At 41.2% G+C, this 26,874-nt stretch overlaps 2 protein-coding genes across 3 annotated transcripts in view; one reads left to right on the top strand and one right to left on the bottom strand.

The window, feature by feature from the left end:
- LOC121579996 (glutamate receptor 3) overlaps nt 1-23,923 on the top strand; it is a gene marked incomplete at its 5' end in the record, with an annotated part of 34,192 nt that extends 10,269 nt beyond the window's left edge. The window contains 11 exons of the mRNA XM_041895052.2: nt 225-398; nt 937-1,104; nt 1,295-1,399; nt 3,362-3,469; nt 5,268-5,474; nt 6,997-7,370; nt 8,999-9,197; nt 13,673-13,920; nt 19,914-20,028; nt 21,641-21,889; nt 22,201-23,923. Coding sequence (XP_041750986.2) covers nt 225-398; nt 937-1,104; nt 1,295-1,399; nt 3,362-3,469; nt 5,268-5,474; nt 6,997-7,370; nt 8,999-9,197; nt 13,673-13,920; nt 19,914-20,028; nt 21,641-21,886 — 1,944 coding nt within the window. The remainder of the gene's footprint in view (nt 1-224; nt 399-936; nt 1,105-1,294; nt 1,400-3,361; nt 3,470-5,267; nt 5,475-6,996; nt 7,371-8,998; nt 9,198-13,672; nt 13,921-19,913; nt 20,029-21,640; nt 21,890-22,200) is intronic.
- A 757-nt stretch (nt 23,924-24,680) lies between these two features.
- The window catches only part of LOC121579995 (THO complex subunit 2), a 57,263-nt gene continuing 55,069 nt past the window's right edge, over nt 24,681-26,874 (bottom strand). The window contains exon 39 of one of the 2 annotated variants that reach the window (XM_041895049.2): nt 24,681-25,558. The gene's annotated coding sequence lies outside the window, so the exon portion shown is untranslated. The remainder of the gene's footprint in view (nt 25,559-26,874) is intronic. The other variant, XM_041895050.2, reaches the window with a different exon arrangement.

Raw genomic sequence — 26,874 nt, 5'->3', positions numbered from 1 at the left:
ATTTGGAATATGGAATTTGAACAAACTGTACTTTTACGAACAAATAAGAACACACATTATCAGCACCAACAAGAAAGTTTGAACTTTTTATGCTTAGCTTGCACCGTTATCCAGAACACAATATCTCAGAAAACACTTTCCTTTTTTAACTGTAAAGGCCATACAGATGAACCCAGTTGTTGGGGACAGATTGTTTGATGCCTGCATGTTGTTGGGTACCTCTGGTTTCACTGCAGGGCTTTGCTAACATGAGCCTGGACAAAGTGTTTGCTGGAGGAGCCAACATAACAGGCTTCCAGATCATCAACCCAGAGAACCCTATAGTCACACAGTTCCTCCAGCGCTGGGAACGCCTAGACGAGAGGGAGTTTCCTGAGGCTAAAGGCACACCACTGAAGGTACAGTACCACACAGCTGTCAATGTTGTGTGGAAGTTTTATTTACAGCATGAAACATCCTTCTCTCTGCCCATATTTACTTCTGGCCCTTTTTCTCTGCCTATCTGTTCATCTATCTGTGTTTCTCTAGCAGTATCAAAGACATAACATTTTCACTCACTTGTCAAAAGGAAGGCTGTACTATTCTACTTAAAAGCTTTTGTCAAATTTAACCAGATAAACTGTCAGTGAGGCAATAGTAAAATCAAAGTGGCAAAAATAGGTTTTCGGTTTGAAAGTACTACAGTATGAACTAGCTTTGGCATATCAGGCAGCAGCAGACTGCCAATCACCAATTACTCCTGAATAAAACAAACCTTGAGGCAGAGTAGCAGTGGGCTGTTCAGCTACTGCTGTACCTACTTGATAGACTCATTTTCACAATTTATTCAATTTTCACATTGTGCTTTATATGTAAGCGTGCTCATTACACAAACCAGCAAGTACCCTTTGGACTGCTCTCATAATGTCATGATCTGCTGTGGTGGTTGTGTTTCAGTACACGTCGGCACTGACCCATGATGCCGTGCTGGTACTGGCAGAGGCCTTCCGGTACCTGCGGAGGCAGAGGGTGGACGTGTCCCGGAGGGGAAGCGCTGGGGACTGCCTGGCCAACCCGGCTGTGCCCTGGAGCCAAGGCATTGACATAGAGAGAGCACTCAAAATGGTAGGAGGGATCTTCACAGATGCCCAGGTGTACCCCTGTTACCATGCCTTTAAAATATAGTAGGATATTTTGACTATATCTTGACTATCTTTACTTATTCAGTTGAATTCTGAATTCTGCTTACAAACCAAGCAGAGTGGTTGTTTTGTGAAGGTTATTACGGTTCCTTGTGTCATGGTGTGCTTGGCAGGTCCAGGTACAAGGTATGACAGGGAATATCCAGTTTGACTCGTTCGGTCGGAGAGCCAACTACAGCGTCGATGTGTATGAGATGAAAGTAGGGGGGCCCAAGAAGGTAAGTAGAAAGCAGTACAGTGGCTTAACATGCGGATTACAATGAATAATGAAATGTTTCTCCAATACCCATACATTCTAAATGGTAGGAATTTTGGGTAGGCGAAAATATAAAGTTTTATAGTATGTGAAAATTGAGTATGCTTTAAATGCCAGGATGTCACACTCATTTCGGCTTTTCATCTAGTATAATTCGATGCACACTTAAGGAAGAGAATAGATTTTTTTTCCCCCACGTGTTTTTGACAACAGCTGATAATCAGACATGGTGACACGCTGTACCAAAATGAATGAATGGTGGGAATCAACACAATTGCACATTAGATTATGCATTCTCAGTATGGATGAGCCAAGTATGTTGATATTTGTTGCTTCAATTTCATTAAACAGGATGTTCTAAATAGTATGTAGTAGGATAGTACACAGTATGCAGTTTAAGTCATACCAGTCCTCTTTCTTTCTTTCTTTCTTTCTTTCTTTCTTTCTTTCTTTCTTTCTTTCTTTCTTTCTTTCTTTCTTTCTTTCTTTCTTTCTTTCTTTCTTTCTTTCTTTCTTTCTTTCTTTCTTTCTTTCTTTCTTTCTTTCTTTCTAACTGAGATTACATGTTAAGCTAGCTCAGTTATATGGACTGTAAATATCAATACACAAGTAATTACACATTAAATATTTTAGTAGTTAAACATTAGCATGACTCCATGACCTCGTCCTGCATGCTCCCTTTGTGCTCTGTCATACCTGGGGCAGAGGGGGCCAGAAAGGGGATACACCAAGGCTGTCTGGAGTAGTGATATTATATTAGCCAGTAACCCCACTACCCCCCACACATACTGGCCTACGGTTCGGGCGCTGTCGCCATGGTAGCTCTTTGGCTCTGAACTCTGACGGGGTGCCCACAAAATCTAGGACCAAAAGGAGGTGCCCCCACATTGTCCACATAGCTCAGCTCATCTGGCCCACTGCAACACAGCGACCCATAGGTGTACACACACTGTGAGGCAATCTGCAGTGAGAGCTGAGTGAGGAGAGAATGAAAATTGAACAGAACAGAGAAAATAATAGAATACAACAGAACGGAAAAGAACAGCAGAACAGAAAAAAACTGAACAGATAGCTAGAACAAATGAATAGACATTTTGTAAATCTCAGCAGTTATTGAATAGGTTCACAGATGTCAGATGTACATTTTTAGTAGCAGCTCTACATATGCTTAATGTTTATACATATACACAAGCATTTCGCTCCACCCGCTATAACATCTGCTAAACACGTGGATGGGACAAATAACATTTGATTTGATTTGATGAGCAGAAGCCCTCACTCTGTAAATTGCAACTGAAATAGCTTATGGCTGAATAAGACATATTTATTCTTTTTTTTTCTTCTGGTATTAGTATTGCCAAGCAGCATGCGAGGAGCATCCCACTGGGCACAGACGTCAGTTCAACGTTGAGTTGTCAACTATTGTGTATTCAACGTGAAATCAACAAAAAAATTCACCATCTCATTGGAATTAGGTTAAAAGTTTGGTGAAAGAAATGACGAAATTCCCTTACGTTGATGACTTTTTGCGAATCCAATGAGTTTTCCATGTTGATTCAACTTCATCACATACATTGTTGGAGGTTGAAATGACGTGGAAACAACATTGATTCAACCAGTTTTGCCCAGTGGGATTTGATGAGCAATAATGTATGGTTATGTAAAGGACCAGTGACTGAGAGGGAGATTAGCTGAGAGTTGAATGCTCTTTTCCCCCACTGTATCTGTAGCAGAGGTTGGAGCGTCATCTCCAAGCACAGCGCCAGTACAGGGCTTTTTATCTCACGTATCATCACATACCCCCCTTCAGGCCAAGACTCTCATCAGACATGCTCACCTGCCAACTGCACTTGGAGGCTTTACTTACAAATGTCTTTTAAATGGCTGTTTCTTGTAATAACTATGATGTTTCTGTCACTTTCAGACCGGGTACTGGAATGAATATGAAAAATATGTATATATTGTGGATGCGCAGGTCACCAACGAGTCCTCTTCTGTGGAAAACCGAACGATTGTGGTCACTACTATTATGGTACACTTTCCAAGCAGATTTTAAATGTTCCACCTCTAAAAAATTCTGCCACTCAAGGTCAAGGTGTCCATTGTTACATTCTGTCCTGGGAGGGTAGAACTATTTTCTTTTGAGTTGCTTTCCATCCACTCACTACATGTTGAAACAGTCGATGCACAAAGAGTGTTTCAACTGTATCCGTGTGGGTGATAAAGCATTTTGATTTTCCATATTACGGTGGCCTGTTGTAGCAGTGACATCACAATAACGGCTTTGGTAATGAAACTAGTTAGAGCCTATAGACTTCATCTAATACACATTCAGTGCATACGTACGTAAGTAAAAACCTGTTTCTTACTCATTAAGTAAATGGTCAATGATGACGGGGATAGATACAACAAAACGTCCTGTAATGATAAATTGTTTCTCTCTGGGGACGCAAAATAACTGCCATTTGAGGAGGACATAAAAAGCTTTGGTTTGTTTATCCCCTTGTTCAAATCTATTTTGAATCGACCATTATGAGTTCTGTACTGAAGTATAACCTCTGCGGCTTCCTCCAATATCCAGAGATATTAGGGGTCAAAGGTCAGGGATAGTTAGAGATATTATAGATAAGGTATTTTTAGTTCAAGCAGAGAGATTAATAAAAATCAGCAGGATGTATATACAGTTAGTAAGAATACATTGGTCATTTTTAAATGTAAAATAAGGTAAGCCTTATCTTACATTTAAAACGATGGCCTTCTTTCTGACTCTGCCTATTATGTCCTCATCTTAGGCAAATTCAGAATACGAAAGTCAGGCAATATCATCTAGATGTAAGCATGTCATGATCACACTCATAAATACTAAGGATACTTCTGATATACACAGGGAAATGGTAGGACCATTGTAATGTTTTGATAGCAATATCGTTACACCACTCATGTAGTGATCATGCGTTAGTCTATTGACATTGTAAATTGACGATGGTCATCTCATTATGCATCAGAATTAGCTGTATTTTACTTTATTATTTTGGAACCCAGTCCTAATAGCACAGAGAGGTGAAAAGATAACTTCAGCACAGAAATAAAGAAATTGACCATTGTTTTACCCACTGGCATCCCTTATGTTCCTGACACTTTTGATTTTGGAGCCAAGCCTAAAAGAAAACCAACCCCACCTCAGTGTTTGAAGAGCCAAGCACGTGTATTCACTCCTCCCAGTGTATTCTGTATGGAAGATAAGCTCAGGAGTTGGTTTGATTAGTTGGATGATGCAGCCTCCCAGCACATTCATCTATGTGTTTGATGGTGTTGCAATAAGAACTAGCACTACTTTAATCCCTCGCCAATCACTGCCATTTACTTGATGAACTGGAAAGTGTCTCAATCCCTGTTCAACCTGTCCCTGTCCTAGTAAGCCGATGCAAAGCGTATGCACCCTCCACCCGGCCCCTTCCTCCTTAGATTTGTAGCTGGGTTTAGCATGAGGAATCCTGCTGAGAGAACCAGCCCCACTCCTTCCCCCTTTATGCCTGTCTGTCATAGGCCTTACTAACCCCACTGGCCCTTCCGGGCCGGCCCTACCTCTAGCCCGCTGCATGCCCGTGTGACCAACTCCGTATGGCGCTTCTTGTCCATGCTGTTCTGTTTGTATTTCCTGTCCTTGTGCTCTGTGTCTGTCTATGTCTGTCTATGTCTGTCTATGTCTGTGTGTGTGTGTCATCCATGCATGTGTGCATGCGGGTTAAAGAGGACTGGCCTCAAGAGGACTGGCCTCTGTGAATGGAATGTGTGCATGCTATAAACTCAACATTATGTTTAATTAACAGGAGTCTCCTTATGTGATGTACAAGCGAAACTACTTGTCGCTGGAGGGGAATGACAGATATGAAGGCTACTGTGTCGATTTAGCTGCCGAAATTGCAAAACATGTGGGGATAAGATACAAACTGTCAGTAGTTGCGGACGGGAAGTATGGTGCAAGGGATCCAGAGACCAAGACGTGGAACGGGATGGTGGGTGAACTGGTATATGGGGTAAGTGACAGTCTCGACGTACTGAAGCACTGTCACCAACACAGGGACGGGGGCTTGGCCAGCTCTGGCTTGAGGTATGTGGGCCAGATCTGGTTTACACACCTAAACCAGATCTTCTGCATGAAAAGGACAGACCTTGCCCAGCAGGGTGAATGTGACCCACATTCATTCAAAAGTGGCCCGGCAACTACGGGTACTTGTTAGGGTCACATATCACAAGCCAGAGCTGGCTCATAAGCAAAGTGTGCCTGCCCTCGCCCTGGTCGCATCTCCCACATTCGGACCAGATCTGGCCTTTTACTGTTGCGGTGGCAGCACTGATCCATATGTGCCACCCAGCAACCAGATCTGGCCCGCAATCCTCTACTGACTGGATGTGTGCTTTTCTCCATATGTATCTCCATAAATCAGATCTTAATTGAAAGATTGATTACTGTATGTTATGAACCACTCACTGCATATGTAAGTATGAGCCCATTTTCTTCTTTCATAAAACCCCAACTGGTTAATGTTTCATTAAGGGACAGATGACAGACAGACTGGGAAGTGAAAATGAAAGACATCTGCGTGTCAGTTTGAATGCAAGCAGCAATAATTTGAATGCATCTTAATTTAACACGAAAAAGCATATTCCTGTCATATTGAACATTTTACCAACCATTCTGCCAAATGACAGCCGTGCCTCTTCAGAGAGCTGAAAGAGAGAGAGATGATCCCCTGTTATAATTGACAGGCTTTGTACAAGCCCTGAGACACCTCTCTGCATCAACAATGCATCCTCTAGACCATTAATTAGCCATTCACATGCAAATGAGCCAGTGATATATTGAGACAAGGAGTGGCTGGGAGCTGTGTTTTTCACAGGGATGATCCTCACTAAGATGATCCCAGCCCTTGCATAGCATTTACATATTTATAAGACAAGGCCGTGTCCGGTTGTGACTCTGACTCTGGGAACTGAAAAGCTATCAATGGGAACATATATTACCTATCTGCGATTTTCACTAATAAGGCTAGGAGGCTTTGAAGACAATCTGATAAAGGAGTTGAATTTTCCAGGCGGATTCAAATATCATGGGCTGTTTCATTAGCTCTTCAACCTCCTGTTTCCATACCTTCTACTTCATAGAAGGATTTGACTGAGTAATGTGCTCTTTTGGATTAAGGCAGAGACATTAGCCACTACTAATGCTAACTGAGATTGTCCCATTTTAAGCTGGCGGGTCTCACTTTCTTCTTAAACATATCTGACATTAAATGCATTAATCGTTCTAATCCACCATTTCATTTTACCATGCTCCATCTCTACTCATTGGTTTCATCAATACATTATAAATCTGTTATAGCCATAATGAGATATAAAAAATAGCCTGATGACCAGATTTTGATCAATACATTTTTATGGGCATTCTATTTAAAAAAAATCAAAGTCAGGCTTTGATAACACAGGCAGTTTGATGTGATGTGCCTGTGTTCTGTTTTGAACCACTAACTCCTCCTGTGCCTGTTCCCATTTTTCCAGAGAGCTGATATAGCAGTGGCTCCTCTAACTATAACATTGGTACGAGAGGAGGTGATAGACTTCTCTAAGCCTTTTATGAGCCTGGGGATCTCCATTATGATAAAGAAGCCTCAAAAGTCAAAGCCGGGCGTGTTCTCCTTCCTGGACCCGCTGGCCTATGAGATCTGGATGTGCATAGTGTTTGCCTATATCGGCGTGAGCGTGGTGCTCTTCCTGGTCAGCCGCTTCAGCCCCTATGAGTGGCATCTGGACGAAAACGACGAGGCCAAAGACCCTCAGAGCCCTCCAGACCCACCAAACGACTTTGGGATTTTTAATAGCCTGTGGTTCTCCCTGGGCGCCTTCATGCAGCAAGGATGCGATATCTCGCCAAGGTTGGTTACTGTACTCCATGTTCCATCACCTCAAACTCAGCTATCCTCATCATCTACATACTGTACCATCTCTCTGCATTTTATGGTCATAATCACTACAACTCCCATAATGCCATGGTGCGTATATGTTATTTTTGGGTTTGGTCTTGACTTTTTTGCTATCCAGCCCACCCCATCCACCTACACTCCATCTCTCCCTCATACTCTTCAAACACCCCCCCACCATTCTTCACTCTCTCACTCTTTCTCTCCAGGCTGCATGCTAGCAGTGATGCATCGCATCCATAAAATAACTTATATCCACCATGCCGGGGACTGTAAAATGCGCAGGGTCATTACATCCCTGAGTAGTTTCTCCTATTCCCGATGACTCTTGGAGGGCTACCGTGTTTTTGCTGCATGTCCCATTTTGTGGTCATCAGCCTGGTGCATATAATGTATTTAAAGTGGAAAACATTTTTATGCATTTGCACTCTGATGAAGCACCTTAATAGCATTATATTTGGCCCCCACCTCATGACTAATTTCATTATTTTTCATATAGACAAAAAGTCACGTCCTCTCCCTCCTCTTTTCATTCATTCAGTCCATCTATTCACTCATCATCACTGTTGTGGGGTGTCCCTTGTTCCTTCTCGGGGGACTGTCATTGTTCAAGCTGTCCCTCCTCATCTTGTCTGGGATGTCAGGCCATTCTAGTCCATCTGAAAGAAGATCAATGACAGAGTGTTCCAGGCCATGTTGATCAGAGCTGAGCATCAGTCTCACCTGAATAGTGATGGCTACAGTGCTATAGGGTGGGTAACGGTCCTCTGACATCAACACTTAAACATGGATCGTTCGGATTCGTTCCTCAGTTATATTTTACCTTACTGTCTCCATGAAAAGGATAAAAGGATTTTTGTTTTGAAGCATTACTCAAGAAATAGAAGTGTGTTGCGTACTGAAAGCTGAGTGGTGGCCTTCCATGAGTAGGAGAAAGTCACCTCTAAATAAAAGGCAAGCTATTTAATCCTATTAATCCCAGAAAGAAACACAAAACATTCTGTGGCGAGTTAGGATTTCATTTCTGTCTGGTACTATTTGAAGAGCCCATAAAATGCCAAAAGAGTCAATGCCACGGATTTGATGAAGACGATTTAGTAAATGTCACTCTCCCGCTTGGAGTATCGGTTTACGTGATAGACTACAGCAAGCTTAAGGTTAGTAGTTACCTTGCCAATGGGGATCGTCAGCCTCATTGAAGCAGATGCACAATAACCTCTGCTTGCTGTGTTTGTGTGTGGTGTCATTCAGCCACAACACAGCCCTCCAGGCAAGCATCATAGAGCAACCAGGCTGGTACAGCATCTCTTTCAGCAACACCATGTTTTTCTCTGTGTAAAGAGCATTATCGTTGAGGTATGTGGGTGAGATTTGACATAAATCCAAGATCATTCCATGGCAATGCTCTGAGGCGGTGCATTTATGTCAATACGTGGTGTGTGATACCCAGACTGCAGATACACAGACTCTAAACAGGAATCAGTGGACTCCAAACACATGGCAGCCTCCATCCCTTTGTCAGTGTGTAGGTTTGAGCACCCTGCTCTCACGTCCCTCTGTCCTCCTCCTTCCCTCTCTCTCAGGTCTCTGTCGGGCAGAATCGTGGGGGGTGTGTGGTGGTTCTTCACCCTTATCATCATCTCTTCCTACACGGCCAACCTGGCTGCCTTCCTCACAGTGGAGAGGATGGTGTCTCCCATAGAGAGTGCTGAGGACCTGGCCAAGCAGACAGAGATCGCCTACGGTACCCTAGACTCAGGCTCCACCAAGGAGTTCTTTAGGGTGAGTGACTAAGCTAACTGGGGGTTTATTCCCCAGACACAACTTAAGTCTCTTTACAGTTAGAAAAAAACGTAGTAAAAAACCCCAGACAAGACATCAAAGGAAGGAGCACAGGGAATGGTATAGATATTTAGTTATGTTTGATACCTGACAGAAAATATGGAAGTAGCTATGATAAGAAGTATTTAAGAAAGTCATGCTACAATACACAAGACAGGTGGCTATCAGAGTCTGCATGTGAACGACTGAGCAGCCATTCCAGGGGACTTTTGAGAGAGCGAGAGAGAGCGAGAGAGAGAGCGAGAGAGAGAGAGAGAGAGAGAGAGAGAGAGAGCGAGAGAGATTAATTAATAAATAGAGGCTCCAGATACATTTTAAATATGTTCTTCAGGAAAGATGTGCTGCTTAATTAGAGTCATATAGCCACCAGGCAAATGGAAATCTGCTCTGATGACACACTGGCAGGTCATCCCTCAAATGGCTGAACTTCACTTTCCCTCCTCTCCCTCACTCCTTTCAGGATTTACCGTAGTACATCACATGCTCTCCCAACTGCTCCCTCACCTTTGTTGTCAATGTGTCGGAAGAATAATATTCAGACATATGAAATTGATTTTAAGTGCTTGCATTTTTTTTCTCCATTTATTGTCATGGGGCAGCAGGTTGCCTAGAGGTTAAGACCGTTGGGCCAGTAACCGAAAGGTTCCTGGTTCGAATCCCCAAGCCGACTAGGGTAAAAAAATATGTTTGACAAAATCTTAGGTATGGCAGCCTGTATGTGATACATGAAGAGAAATTAACTGAGCTCAGAGATCTCATTTCCAAAGCAGGCATGTGCATGTTATAGATCCTGATTTATGCTAGGAAATGAATTATGAATCCAATGAAATTGCAGGTTTTTGTTTGAGTTACATATGTTGTTTCCAGAGAGTAAATCTGAATACTTTTGGCAGTCGTATAACTGTCCAGAAGAACATCCAAGAATTGCATGTGGACAGGCACTCTGCATACAGACAGAATGCAAATGATTTATTTGCCAACTCATCCCTACTTTGGATTGCCAGTGGGGTGGACCTGAGCAAACAGCCGTGAAGCATTCAGAGCACATAAATGGAGAGTTGATAGATGGACTGACAGCTGGAGGTGTTTGTGTTGCACTGTGGGAGCCAGCTCATCTGCTCATTAATATTTATTTATTTTGCAAATGGATTCTGAGGCCGGGAAATTACTTACAATGTGCTTTTTTATGTTGTAGTATAGATGAATATAGATTTGCGTTTGAACAAAAGAGATCTTTAGCCCACATATGATTGCTGAAACCAAATAACACAAGCAGAGGAGCTGCACACATCTTTACCCAGACATTACCCTCTGTTTACACAGCATTGCTAAGCCTGTCATGAACTATCACTGTCATTTACCATTATTTACATGAACGGTCCCTCCCACCGAAATGTCAAGCGTGATTCAATCACGGCCCCAAATTCATTACATATCCAGCTACTGCTGAAATTTTCATGATACAATGCAGGGAGACAGCTTTATTTTATTCAGAAATGCATTGATATTGATGTTCTGTTAGATGCATCCATCTTTCAGAATGGATTGAGCAGATATTATCATGTAACTACTGTCCAATGCATATGCTATAATATATAACATCCATAATATCAGTCTGATCAGGTCAGGTGTCTTAAACTTGGCTCTTGTAGTCCATCTGACATAATACCGAAAATAATTTGTCTTGATATGTTTTAAGTGATAACAAAAGTGCTCTCACCGGGGTTTCAGTATTAACATTTAAAGCACCTTCCGTGAAATTTACAGGATTCTCTGGTCACATTCATTCATGTCACCTGTATTGTGTAAATGCCATCTCCCCTCTTACCTTCAGTGGAGACAGCTCAGGTTCCCTTCCCTCCAGTCTATTATGGCTTCTCTTCCTGAGAACTGGGCTGAGGGCCCTGCTGCACAAAAGGCCCCTTTTTCAAAAAGATAAACCGATTTGAATCTTCCTTTTGCCGGACAATCATGGAGGTGTAAATAGCATTAATAGGAGCTGAATGTACTGCAGATTTTCACTGATTTTGTCAGTGGAAAATATTTGCCCTTGATCTAGACACCCATAAGGGTTCAACATCTGTTGGTGCATAAGAATCAACAGCTTCCACGGAATGTCCCGCTGAGCAACCCCAACCCCGCAATCACCTCCCATATGGTCTCTCCCTGTACTCTTTAAATGAGTGTGTGATGCAGGGGGTAAAATTCACCTCTCTTGGGGGGTGATATTGGGAATAAGTTGTAAGGGAAGGTGACTCCCCATTGTTCGAGATTACATACTAAGTCAGCTCAATTTCACTCAATTCATTGGTGTGCTGTGAGTGTAAAAGCAACTGTCACTGATGAGAACGGTATGACAGTCTTGACATTTGTGAATATTAGGTGAAATATGTGAGCAGAGTGATGCTGATGCCAACATAGCAGCAGATGGTGAATATGCATATCAGAGACTAATGTTTTGACTGCAGCATTGCTTGTTTTTCTCTTGATTAATAATGAACATGTTGACTCATATTTGGCTCATTTATTGAATACCCCCTGATCTGATGCTACCCCCTGACATATCAGTTGTTCTGAGAACACCAGCCATCTCTACAGGATACAGTGCCATTATGTTCAAGGTGTTCATTATGTTCAACAGCCCTATTTATAGTTTACATTACAGTCCAAAGATGGAATCATCAAGTTTATTAGGAGTCAAGCTCATCCCTCCCAATAAAGAGCAGAGGAGCAGTGAAGAGGGTCTCAGGCCGTTAGGGGTTCTGTAGACTATTAGGATCCCAAATCAGCTGTCACGGTGCTGTCACCTCCCCAGACCCACAGCACTCTGTCAGCACTTGTGTCATAATTATGACAGTCAGAGTCATGTAATATATTCATATTCTGCTAACTCCTCATGAAATGAAGTGACATTGGGTTTTCTGTATACAGCCACCTCTGTTAAACCGGTTGACACGTTCTATGAGGATTTACTGAATTCAGAGTAATATGAGAAAGTGTCTGTTATGTTTGCGCTGGTGTGCCACCACCTGATAGAAGAAACAGCTGAACGTCCAGCTAATTATATCCCCAAAGCTTAATTAGTCAGTCAATAGCCAGCAGGAACTTTGGAAACTTTTCCCCCCTCAGAGCTCCTGCTGGGTCTGTAGACTGATTTTGGAGAGCACACCAGAACTGGTGCTTAATGCACAATCAATATGGATTAGAGAGGAATTAGGTGAGAGATGCTTTATGCTAATTTTGCCCTTCTTAGTCTGTGTGTGTGTGTGTGTGTGTGTGTGTGTGTGTGTGTGTGTGTGTGTGTGTGTGTGTGTGTGTGTGTGTGTGTGTGTGTGTGTGTGTGTGTGTGTGGGTGGGTGTGGATATGTGTGTGTGTGGGTGGGTGGGCGGGCGGCTGGCTGTATGTGATCAATTTGTTTATCTGGTTAGTACAGTCATACATTTCACACTACAATTCACAATGGTCCACAGTAGCCAAGCCATACTGTAATTTGATATGTAATGTTAGATTTAGCTTGATTCAGCTAATAATGGTGAGCCCATTGTTCATTAAAAAGTGAAAAAGATATGACCAGAAATGGACCTTCTCAGATCAAATAGTATAATCTATTTATCAACATTATATGATGTTATTTGGAGCCCTGGGCAATAGCCATAGATATAATTGGCAAGTTGACTCTGTTTTGTCACATTAAGCATTCACTTGCTAATTGAATCCATGAATAGGCTATTTATACGCATTACTTTTTTGATCGTGAAAACTTCCATCGCAAAGTTTCCTCCCAGGCAGTCAGTGTTTTCCCCACTCAGTCGGTCACTCGGCGGAAGGTCACATTAACCTAGTTTAGCCAGCCACTCAGAGGCCATTTTTAGACGCAGCTCCCTGGGTGTGAGTCAGTCTGGGCAGGGCAGGAGGCAGACCAGGGCAGGGCAGGGCATGGCTCTGTTTTCCTATCAGCACATCATCTTGCTGCTCCAGGTGGCAGCAGCCCCACTGTTCCATCCAGGTGACACCTCCAGAACCCCAAAGTCAAACGGCACACTGACTCACTTCCTGTCTTGTGACCTCATGGGGTGAAGGGGGGATGTTGAAAGGGAGCAGGTGGTCAGTCAAGTGGTCGTCCTGTCGATGAATGCTGAGGAGAAACATGGCCCTGCAGTTTTGTTTGTAGTGTGCTGCCAGCTTGTCAGATCTCAGATCTGCTGTTGGCAACAGGCCCACTACAACAACTCCTTTACTCAGCTCTCTGGGAGCACAGCACTCTAATGACTCATGGCAAAGATGTACACTGTATATGAAGGTGTATGTGTGTGTTTTAAGTGTGTTATTTAAGCACTGAATGCTATGGTCTACATTTTTTAAATACACCACTAACCTGTTTTTGTCTTCTCTCTCCCTCTCTCCCCAAATGCAGCGCTCCAAAATAGCAGTTTATGAAAAAATGTGGTCTTACATGAAATCGGCTGAACCGTCAGTGTTCGCCAAGACCACACCAGAAGGGGTTGCCCGAGTGCGAAAGTCGAAAGGCAAATTCGCCTTTCTTCTTGAATCCACTATGAATGAGTACATTGAGCAGCGGAAACCTTGTGACACCATGAAAGTTGGCGGCAACCTCGACTCTAAGGGATACGGTGTGGCCACACCTAAAGGCTCAGCATTAAGGTGGGTGGGATAATATAACAATATTCTCCATGTTGTTATAGTATTCCACCTACCCTGATGTCTCGTGTTGTCCCATTTCTCTTCTTCCTCATTCCTTACTTTTTCTTTTTTGAGGTTCATCAGGAAGTAAAAGGTATTTATTACGGATGTCGGATCTTAACTTGATCACTCTTTTGTCGCATAGAATTTTCCTGCTGCATCAGGAAATTCAAATGAGCCTTGTGAATCCCTGAAAATAATAATAATCTTTCTCTCCTTGCAGGGGCAGTCAAGTCATTGGGATCAGGGCTTTCTATCAAAATAATGTTATCGCTCGCTAGGCCCCGGTCCTATTACTGCAACATTTAAATGTACATAAATGTATCTGAAATTCAGCCATTCACATCTACAACCGTCGTTTTTATATAGCTTAATAACACAAGATAGATATTGGTCTCCAATAGGCTACGACATAGAAGTGTCAAGTGTATCCTAAGGTTACGAATGAACTGTCAAAATTGAGTTAATCGTGGCCTGGGGTGGTCTAGTGGTTAGGGCCGCTGCCTTCGGGGCCCACATATAGGCCTACCATGTCGGCCATCGCCTTTCTGGCACAAACAACTCAATCCCCCCGATTTACCTGATTTAAATTACACATTTCAAATATGGACAGTCCAGGGATATTCTAGCCCCGATCTTGATAAGAAATGACCATAACAGACACTTTTGGATAACACAAGTAGGAAGCAAATAAAATAATAACAGTAGGCTACACCAACATTAGTTTCCATTCATACAAAGTGTTGGGTAAATTGCCACAGTAGATTTGCGTAGTAAAGGAGGAAAAAAATGTTTCTATTGTATGGAGTGCTTGTCAATCGCCCTTAGTCTGTTCAAAAAGGGCTAAGTTGTTCCAATGACAACACCAACCAGAGGGCGATACCTTGAAAGACTTTGGTTGCAAGTGTAACACGTGGGATATGAACCAAGGTCTCCCACAGGAGTAACCAACATCTTAGACCGTTTTAGACTCTTGGGCCGAGGGCAGACACTGGTTTTGAAGTTCACAGGTGGGGCTACCACATCACGTGACCATGACCGACTCATGTCCGCTACACAAGCAGGACTAGGTAACACCGTCATCATCTTTTAGGGAGTAATAATGAGGTGACCAATAATGGTTGCAATTGAGATCAGTTGTGTGGGTGAATTTAGAGTGTATTGAAACTCGCAGGCGGAGCGAGTTACTTAGACCACTGCACTATGGGCAGGTCACAATGCTTTAACAAGCACAAAGAAAAACAGATTTTCCCTAACGAAAAATACATCTACCCCCTACAAATATGTCAATTTATTATAATCCACACATAGACTAGAGAAGGTAGCCTACAATGTAAGTATGGTCCTGCATTGTCTACAAACACTGCTTCCAGCAGCCCCCTGGTGGCGATTCTAAATATTTATTCAGATATTCAAATCCTCCTGCTGCAGGATTATTTTCCTCCTACGACGAAACTGGTCAAATTAAGATCCGACATCTGTAGGTGTTTCTTTAACCCTCGTCTAGACGTAAAGCGATTTCTGTCATGTTCTTTCTATTTCTATGGTTTGTTTCTGTCTGTGTTGCTGTCTTTTTCTTTCTCTTTAAAGGGAAAGTACTCTTGGTTTATTAGACATATTTACTAAATCCATTTGTATGTTGATATGCCCCCCCACCCACCCCTGTCGTTTGTTTTTCTCTTCCCCTCAATCTTTCCTCCCTCTGTTCTCTGTGGTGTCCCTCTCTGGCAGTTCTGTATTGCTTCTAATTTAACAGTTCAATGTGTTTCTTTAACTTAACTTGCTAAAAGCTGCACTGTCACTTATGATGAATGTTAATGTGCATGCTGAATGTTGTCGTTATACTTCTATTCTCAATGACAGTGTCCCATCCCCCACACTTCAGTTCTGAGCAATGTAACCCTCCATACCACCACTCTAATATTTAACACTTTCTTTGCTGTAAAACGCTTCTTACCTCTCCACACCGGTGAAATTCTTTACCGATTTGTCCTTTTCGTGCTCCCCCTTATGAATCATTTGATATTATTACTATTATTACAATTGACTAATATTATAGTATTAGATTTCTCACGGACCTGTTCATTTTCTTACAAGTTATGTTTTATCGTTTCAAGAAATGCTGTTAACCTGGCAGTGTTAAAACTGAATGAGCAAGGCCTCTTGGACAAATTGAAAAACAAATGGTGGTACGACAAGGGAGAGTGCGGCAGCGGGGGAGGTGACTCCAAGGTCAGCCTCAATGTCACCAAAATCGGGTATCATAGAGTAGAGTAATCGGCAAGGCTGTTATATCACTACTGTAACCTATAGGCCCCAACCACAGCCCACTATGGCCCTGTAACAGAAAACTGTGTGGCTTTTTCTATTTTATCGTGCAACTGAGATCAAACTGGGAACCCTTTACTTGGCTAATGGACGAAAAAGACCAGTAACAATTAAGATATTTCTGAGAAAAAGATGATGTATTATTTTACTGCACGCGTACAGAAGAAGAGAGGAGGAGTTGAAGCTGATTATTATTCCTAATGGTAGTTAAGTACATCTTTGGTAAGATAGCATACTGTGAGACCTCTTTTGGGAAGTTAGTGTTCTGTTCTACAGCAGGGCTGTACTGTGAGATATTTCTTGAATTTCTCCAGAGGCTTTTTAGTTTAGGTCTTTGCCCTGTGGTTGTCAAGGGCAGAATGTACAGAAGGGGTGATTGTACATTTCCTCTGCTTTTTATATCCACAGGGCAAACATGGTAGAATTATAATGCTCATTTTCACTTAGACGTACTTTCACTTTCAATTTTCACTGAAAGTGGATGAATGATTTGTTGCAATGTATGTTGAGTTAAGTATTGATGAAGAGAATAACTTGGCAGTGTCCATGAACCCTAGCACTGAGGTGTACGGTAGCACTCTCCAAACTGCCTCAACCTTGGGTGCTAGGGCAGGCGAGGCGAACAGCGTAGTCTTGAGGGGACTAAGCATTGCAGGCAAACGTGAGAATTCTAATGACAAAGTGACACCAAATGGTCCAAACTTTTGTCTGATACCAATAACATCACTGTAAACCAGTGTTAGCTTGTCACCCTGACAGATTCCTTTGATTGGTCTTAGTCTCCAAGACCAGTCAAAGTCTACCTACCCATGGCCGGCCCCGACCAATGAAACGCTGCAAGAGGGTGGAAAATATGACCTGATCTTGTGTTTCAGAACACGAAGGCACAGCGACAGCCCGACTGTGGATCCGTATCTGTCTCTACTCTTCTGCTTGCCCCATAACCACAGTACACTTGGCACATTGTAGAAGACCAGGCAGACTGACTTTGATGTTGTTGACTCTAGTCATTCATTCCTGAGCGTAAGCAGGACATGAATACTATCAGAAGAGCAACACAAAGCAGCTGCCTCGTCCTGCAAGCAATCTGCCTTGAATCCTTGGTAGAGAGAGGGTAGACTCAGCCATGTTATGATATCGCACCTGACACATTTCTGGTTTATTCTTTTATTCCTAAAAATGCATGTGTTGGTACTTTAACAATGTGCTTCAAATATATTGTATGTAATAACCACTGAGAGAGTGAAACCCAATATATTCTAGACACACAGCTTCTAAAAACACTATAAATATAGCTCAATCTGACATTGGCAAATGACACTAATTATACAGTACCACAAATACCAAGGGGAATTAGCTCACAAATGAAAGTAGGCTACATTAAAAATAAAAAATATCCCTCATGTTAGTACAGACATATACTCAAGAAAAGTTAATACAGCAGGTTAAGAACTGGAACTAGTAACTATTTGTGATAAATATATTTGGATGTATGAGAATCAGGTGGTGTAAAGACATCATTTACACCTCCATGGGTAAATCATGTTTCTTCTGTGTGTCATGTTTTCTAAGTTGTGCATCTTTTGTCCTCATGTTTTGTTTTGACATTATTTGATATTTTGCATGAACTGTTCATACTGTGTTTGTTAATTGTATAGTTTTGTCTTTGTGTATGTTTTGGGAGTGTTCTGTTTGTATTGTTTTCCAGTTGTTGTTTTGTCACCTCAACCTATCACAAGCTGCACCTAAACTGCAGTGCAGACTACACATATGATCAGCACTCCTGAATCATACTTGGTAACAGTGAAATAGTCCATAGACCTCCCCCACCACAGACACTGATGTTATACTCTCAAAAAAGAACTGAACACTTTTTTACTTTGCTCCTCCTTGTTGTTGGACTGGATCAAGACTGGATGGGCCCCAGCATGTCTACCTAGCAGCCAGCAGAAATCACAGGCGCAAGGTCATAGCCATCTGAGAGGCATGCTCAGTACAGCACGCACATCAGCATGTGTCATTATTGTGTCAGCCCCTCTGCTACTGGACAGACAGACCCTCTGTGACACGTTAGCTAGCAGAGGACAGTCCTCTATCTCGCTGTTAGCCAGTCAGCTCTCTCAGTCAGCTGACCTCTCAGTTGCTGTGTCATTCCTGTTGTGGGTCACTTCCTGTGTCTGCATGCCCTCATAGGACTCCCCCGCCAGCCCTGGATACGGGTCATGCAAGAGGGAACTAACTCATCGCCTGTTTTCATCTTTGGCTCCATGACTACATCATACATTAATAACACTGTTATGTTATGGTACTGTTATAACACTGTTATTCCCTATGTCTGTCATTGCTATACTCTACAAAATGGGTTCCAGACCAAATAGCCATGCCATTGCCAGGGAAGCTTCCTGCTTGGGGACTTGGTAGGGAAACAGAAGTCAGCGCACCCAGTTTGTCCTGCTGTTACGCCCATACTGATACCAGTACTGGAACCTTGACCGATGTAACTTGCCATGTCCATAGCAACAGCTCAGTATGAGCAGGAGACAGTACTAATTGTCCAAAGCTGCTAAAACTAACCTCATCCTTATTAACATAGTTATTTTCTGAGACTAGTAGCGAACCATAAAGGTTGTCAAAGTATTTGTCTGAATTGCTGTGAAAATAAGCCGTATAACCAGATAAGATCAAATAACCTCACATTCTCTACACTCATATTTTATGTAAATATTAGATATTATGCATGAAGAAGACTACAGTGGTGAATACAATATATTTAATGAAGTTAAATTACAAACCCAGATCATTTTTCAGAAAGAAAATAAACACAGAAATCTAGCAGTCATGTAGATAGCATAATGTCTTACAAGCATAACGCCCTACTTGAGAACTAATTAGAAACTGTTTGGCTTTTCATTTCTCAGTCAGTCAAATCTACCTGTAGATTTCATTGATCTCATTGCAGGTAGAAGTTGAAAACGTAGCTATATAATACTAATCATGCAGCCACAGACCTACATAGAATCAATATATTGATATGATAGAAAACCAGATTGGCGATATTACTCCAATTTAGAATATCTACCACTCTCTTGTAGCTCTCAACATTACATGTGATTGATTTTATTTGCACAGTATAGGCCTATGTAAGCCTATTCTGAGCAGGATTTATAGGTGGCTGTGGGGATGCATATGCAGTGAAGGGCTGTATTTTGTGAGGCGTTGGCTGCCGTCAGCTAGAACAAAATCGGACTGCTGGTTTTTGTGTGCCTGTTAGTCAAGAAAGGGTTCCTGTTAGATCCACCTTGCTAAAAAAGCTACATGTGCCCATAACAATTGCACCTCTTCTTTTATGTATGTATATAACTATATAACAGTAGCTACTCATTCTGCTAGTTTCAATCTTTTCTTTTTTGAACAGTGTGTGCCGATTACTCAAAGCGATACGGGTAGGGTCTGGCACGGTAGGGGTTAGTCCTGGTGTATGAAAGGTAACAGTTAGTTTTGCCTGCTCTCTGTGTTGTGTTGGCCAGGACCCTGCTCTATCGCTTTGTAAAGTATGAAGTAGTTTAAAGCTTGAATAACATAAAATAACATAATATAATGTTATTTATGTTATTTCCCATGTGAAGAACTCCTGTAAACCTTGCCGTATTGAAACTCAGTGAACAAGGCATCTTAGACAAGCTGAAAAACAAATGGTGGTACGATAAGGGTGAATGTGGAACCAAGGACTCTGGAAGTAAGGTCAGTCGCTGCAGGTCTTTTTATACTGATTGCAAATTGCATTTTGACTTAACTGTTCATATGCAAATACTTAAATACCATACATTTTCAAAAACATATATATTTTTTTTCGATTGTTTTGTTTTCGTTTTCGTTTCCATAGAATGCAACACAGTCTAAGTGAAAACAGTCTAAACAATATCCATCCCATAGTTTGCCTTACACATACTTCATTATCCACAATACTGTCCACATTATTAGTGTTTACATTACTATTATGATAATGATAATTCCTAAGATCTCATCACACAGCTTAGACATACAGTATGTATTGATAGTTGAAAAGGTGCAGCATGCCTTGGAAAAATGTAAAATTACATTTGTATTCATACTTAACATAGAAAAATTACAACCATTGAATTGTAACCATTTTGCTGCTGTTTTGTTGACCAAACTTTTATTGAAATATTGTTTATTAGTGTCCTTACTTATTTGTGTGCTAATTGAGTATATTGAATCTATTAACATTATGCAGTGTGACTTCAAGCTTCCTTACTCTGACAAACTCCAAACTAACTTTCAAACCCCAGCTGGTCATACAGTGATCAGATGGAATCTGAAGGTCATGTTTGAACTGTGGAATGCCACAATAAGGACATTTTGTTTGCACACGTCATGAAGTTAAAGGATCTAATATAAACCAGTTATTTAACCCTCTGAGATAGTCAGAGGACAGGACACAGGCCCTGTAGCCAAAGTCAGGGCTCCACTATTATAGTCTACAAAGCACACTTTAAAGGACACACTCATAGGGTTAAAATGCAAATGGTAAAACTCTTATAAATGAATTTCAATATCCAAGTTCGGATGTTAGTAGCAGAAAAATGGTTCAATTCACAATTCCTACAGCTTGCCACTTTGATTTAAATTGTGAGATACAGTCAGATAATGGTACATTTGAAGAACTACAATATCATAGTGAAGTCAGGGCCTATCAACAATTTTTTGACCTGTACGACATTGACCACCTTCCTTTAGGGTGGCCTCGTAAACGAGCTACAGAGCAGGGTAGAATAAACCTTTTTCTCGACATTCACCAATCCAGCTTTGTTATAAACTACCTGCAGAGTTGAACCACCTCCTGCTATTGTTGAGGGTTGACTGACCTACCAGACAGTCCCAAGCTGCTCCCAGCTTTCCACTGTTGTAGCGAAGTCATTCAGCAGGTCAGCCTCTGCCGTTTACCTCAATACTACCCCACAGTAGGCATGTCTCCATGGGATTCACTGCCTACACAGTTGATAGAACCATAAAGAGTTGTTAGGGTAATCCATTACATTACTAGGCTGCGTTTACACAGGCAGCCCAATTCTTATATTTTTTTGACCAATCACATCAGATTTTTTCACGTTAGATATTTTTCAGAGCTGATCTGATTGTTCAAAAGGCCAATTAGTGAAAAGATCAGAATTGGGCTGCCTGTGTAAACACAGCCTAATAGTGGGGGCGTCGTCTACATTAGAGCTGGATTTGAGTCAGAAGCCTCTTGGGGAGATTTTGCCTGTCTTGTTTGATCAGGTCACAACCACAATGTCTGTAGAAAAGTCTTAACATTGTTCTTTACCTTCCCCAGGACAAGACAAGTGCTCTAAGCCTGAGCAATGTGGCGGGAGTCTTCTATATTCTGGTTGGAGGGCTAGGGCTTGCTATGACTGTGGCTTTGATAGAGTTCTGTTATAAGTCACGGGCAGAAACCAAAAGACTGAAACTGGCTAAGAATGCCCAAAACTTTAAACCAGCTCCTCCGGCAAACACCCAGAATTTTGCCACGTACCGAGAAGGCTATAATGTGTATGGAACAGAGAGTGTTAAAATCTAGGGGGTATGTGTCTCCAACATTTTGTCCCAGTTGTCTTGGGCACTAAGTGTCTCTGAATGAATGTCACCCTGTAACTGTATGCCATTTCAACACAATGTTATGATAAGCTGATAATGTTTTCAACATGAGAAATGCATGTATTGTATAGTAGTTGTTGAGGATAGGCTACAAATACTCATTTTGAATGCTGTTGAAATTAGCCTTCAAGGGGCCCAAATACTCTATATTTTTATGTAGGTTCCCCTATTACTGAAAAATATAACATTTTATGGTGACACAAAAAAATCTGTTGAAATCCCATTCCGGTTTTACAGATCTGAAGTCTGTCCCTTCCGCTGGTTTCTCTGGAGGAAGGTAGTCAGTCTGGAAGAATACAACCCACTATGGCTGGCACCCTGGAGGCGAGGCGAAAGACATGGTCATCAGCTTGGACCCAAACCCACAGTCAACAAATGCCCATCTTGGGTTGCCAAACCTGGCACGATAATCAACGACGGTGACACAATAGGACTTGCTTCTTGAAATATGGGACTTGCCTCTCTTAGTGCCTTATGGAGCATTCAGCGTCACAGCAATGCAACTCAATTTTGGTTCACTTGAAAATACAAGAATCACACAATAATATAGGGGAGGAAAGAAAACATTGATACTATTGTAATCTATACGTGGGAAAGTTTTTGTAGAATTATTTTGAAGAAAAAAATGCCGTTACTTGCCATTAAGAAACTCATCCCAGAGGACATTTTAAGTCATTTCAATCCTTTAAAAGGCATATTTTAGTGGTAAAACGTTTATTTAAAAAATGTGTTTTATTTAACGTACTAGTCATCTGCCTATTTTACTATTCAATTATGTTCAATGTCATATAATAATCTAAGACAAACTTCAATCAATAGGACAGGATCAATAGAAAATGACAATATTGTACCCTCATTTTGTATTTACAATTTTTGCATAATTTGAAACCATTGGTTATTCTAAATGTCTTAGGCGCTGTCAATTTTCTCTGATCGCCTGATGGACAAGCTGCCATTTTATCATCATGGTAGCAGCGTAACATGACTGGTTAAAATAAATGTTATATTTAATTTGGGCCACACTTGTCACTACTGCCAAAAATGTTCAATTGAAAACAGTTTTTATGAAGATGTGATCAGTTTTTAAAACACATATGGTGCCATATTGTTATTGAGGTTTTTGATTGAACAGAGGACAAACCGTTGTAGAGAACACTTGCATATTTACAGTATAGGCCTACTGAGCATAATAGGTGTTTGTTATAAACAGTACACCCCTTTTTACAATATATAAAAGGTTTAAGTCCTCATCTTAATCAAAAACTGCTACATTTCTTACACATTAAAATGGAAAAAGGTTGATAAATGTAAGTCTTATTGCAATGCAATCCAATGGTATCTTTAAAGAGTAAGCTTTCTATTATCTTAACATTTTGGATAAATAATAGCACACTATATCTGGTTGTAATTTACATGACTTTCTTTGTACCCGTTTGTTTTCTGTTGAGATTGAGTTATGTAGTGAATGATGAGCAATGAGAGTGGAGAGAGAGATTAGAAGAATATACAAGAGTATTTCTGTGTTTTTATGTTTTTCTGCAAAAACTGTGATCCACTACACTTTGAAGACATACCAAGACGAAACTGATGATGAATATGATAATTCTTTATGAACCACGGAGAACCATAAATGTTAAGAAACGTATATTTGTTTAGTTGATTTTATTAATGAAGGCTTCTCATAATTTTTCCCCAAGTAAAATGCATGCGAAATTGGTGATCGCTTTACCAAACTGCAACCTAAAGCAGACCCTAGGACGATAGCAAACAATCAACTTTATAACTCATTTGATCCTTTTTGTCTTTCTTTTATTTGTAACTGCACCTCAGCAATGAGAAAATTGCCAAGCTGCGTAGTGATAACAAGAACTGCATGTGTGGACATACTGAACCTCGTTAGTGAGGTCCTGTACAAAGAATTTTATTACATTTTGTAAATAAAAATGGATTTAAAATTGGTTATTTTGGAATATTCTTAAGATATTGAATGGTATTCTTTGTCATACAGGAACAATATATTTCATCATCCTCATATCTCCAGTGATCATACCGTGCCAATTTTTTTATGACAATGCACTATATTGCAAAGAGGATATGAGAGAGGGGTGTTTCCAGTGTAGAGGAATAGCAGCAGAGTGCCTTGCTAGCCAGGTATAAACTAGCAGGATTGCCAGACTGGACAGGACTTGGTCTGGGGCTTTTGTGTGATAAATGATGTAAAGCCAATGAACTCATGTATGATTTACGATCAAGCTAAAACACTGAGGCAAAGAGGAACAAGAGAATGTATCCACTGTAAAGTATCAACAACACTGGGAGCCTTGTCTGAACACTAGACTAATACATTTGTAATGTATTTAAGAGCTTTCTGTACGTATCAGAAAATAAACTAACAGCATTCCCTATAAGGCTGTATAGCACTGCTGAACACTGGAGATGTATCTTTGTGCAAGGCTTCACATCAAGCAATGCAAGGTTTAGAGCTTTCTCTGTGAACCATTTCAGTGTGGGACCTTGAAACGTTCTAACTTAGAGGAAGTCTAGAGTTGTGTCAATGTAGAAGGCAAAACTTTTGAGTAAATACTTGACTAAAGAACTGTAGCATATCAGCAGCTGACCCACTGAACAGTCTGTTACGTCAGCTTCACTGTAAGAAGTGAAGTGGGATGGCACATAACCCTAAAAGTAAAAAGAAGAGGACATCAAACACGAATGGCTCACTAGGAAAACTATCATTTATTAGTTTAAAAAAAGCATACACTTGTCGAATACAGCAGATAAAAACTCCAAAAAGTTGTTTCTGAAACATTTGTATTTGGAGTACAAAGCTTTGACATTTTTACAATTATTTTATTTGCTTCAAGGAGTAACTGTCCTTTTACAAATTATTTAAAAACCTGATAACACACAATCGCATAATGGACATAGCAAGGGGACATTGAAAAATAAACATAACAGATATGACATGACTTACATGTTACCTTCTTTATTATTGTACACATAATATACAAACTGGTCATTTGTATCATTTAACTCAATCTATGCCTAAAGACTTGCTTGGATTAAAAGGAGGATAAATAAATAGACATGTAACTCTAAATGAGGCTAATGCAAATATGGAGAGTGTCTATTAATGCTAATAAAACAAGCCAGAGGGGAGGAGCCTGACAACATAAAACATGTTAATTTTTTCATCAAGCATTTGTGATTATCGAATGTATGACCTGATGATTTCAAGAGAGCATTTAATACAGTTACCAGTTTTCTTTCTGAGTAGAATATCATTTCGTGATTTGAATAGCACATTGTGCCAATATTCAAAAGTAAAAAAAAAAAGCTGGTTCCAGCTGGTTACTGAAACACACTGAAATGAAAACAAGAAGAATAGATCTGCAAGTTCCAAACACTACAACTAACATCACTTGCGGGCAGTTACAACAGAAACAACACAGGCAGAAATAAGAGTAACATTTGAGATGCGGCCTCTTCTCAGAATGAACAAGGCAGAGAAAATAGAGCACTAGTTAACAACGTGGTACAGGATGAGGGAGGGTGACTGACTGTCTGGGTTAGAAGCACGGCTTCTCCAGGTCTGCTGCAGCCCACAGATGGGGAGGGTGAGGAAGGAGGGGAAGAAATAAGATATGTTTTAGACACTGACCAAATCACACAAACATTTGAAAGTCAAAGGTAATAATGTTAAATTGGGATGATGTAAATTAATTTCTCATATATACACTGAACAAAAATATAAACGCAACATGTAAAGTGTTGGTCCCATGTTTCATGAGCTGAAATAAAAGATCCCAGAAATGTTCCATACGCACAAATTTGTTTACATCCTTGTTAATTAGTATTTCTCCTTTGCCAAGATAATCCACCCATCTGACAAGTGTGGTATTTCAAGAAGCTGATTAAACACAATGATCATTACACTATAAAATGCGCAGTTTTGTCACACAACACAATGCCACAGATATCTCAAGTTTGAGGGAGTGTGCAATTGGCATGCTGGCTACAGGAATGTCCACCAGAGCTGTTGCCAGAGAATTTAATGTTAACTTCCCTACCATAAGCCACCTCCAACGTAATTTTAGAGAATTTGGCAGTACATCCAGCTGGACTCACAATCGCAGACCACGTGAAACCACGCCAGCCCAGGACCTCCACATCCGGCTTCTTCATCTGCGGGATCGTCTGAGACCAGCCACCGGACAGCTGATGAAACTGTGGGTTTGCACAACCGAAGAACCATCTCAGCGTGCTCGTCATCCTCACCAGGGTCTTGACCGGACTACAGTTCTGCGTCGTAACCCACTTCAGTTGGCAAATGCTCACCTTCGATGACCACTTTATGCTAGAGAAGTGTGCTCTTCACAGATGAATCCCGGTTTCAACTGTACCTGGCAGATGGCGTTGTGTGGGCGAGCGGTTTGAATGCACAGAGATACCGTGACGAGATCCTGAGGCCCATTGTTGTGCCATTCATCCGCCACCATCACCTCATGTTTCAGCATGATAATGCACGGCTCCATGTCGCAAGGTTCTGTACACAATTCCTGGAAGCTGAAAATGTCCCAGTTCTTCCATGGCCTGCAGACTCAGACATGTCACCCATTGAGCATGTTTGGGATGCTCTGGATCGATGTGTACGACAGCGTGTTCCAGTTCCTGCCAAAATCCAGCAACTTCGCACAGCCATTGAAGAGGAGTGGGACAACACTCCACAGGTCACAATCAACAGCCTGATCAACTCTATGCGAAGGAGATGTCCCACTGCATGAGGCAAATGGTGGTCACACCAGACTCTAAATGGTCTTCTGATCAGATTTTTTTAAGGTATCTGTGACCAACAGATTCATATCTGTATTCCCATTAATGTGAAATCCATAGATTAGGGCCTAATGAATT

This window comes from Coregonus clupeaformis, chromosome 13 (genome assembly GCF_020615455.1).
Source record: "Coregonus clupeaformis isolate EN_2021a chromosome 13, ASM2061545v1, whole genome shotgun sequence".
NCBI classification, from domain to species: Eukaryota; Metazoa; Chordata; class Actinopteri; order Salmoniformes; family Salmonidae; genus Coregonus; species Coregonus clupeaformis.
The sequence above is the reverse complement of the archived record's forward strand: the minus strand, read 5'-3'. Positions and strand labels throughout refer to the sequence as shown.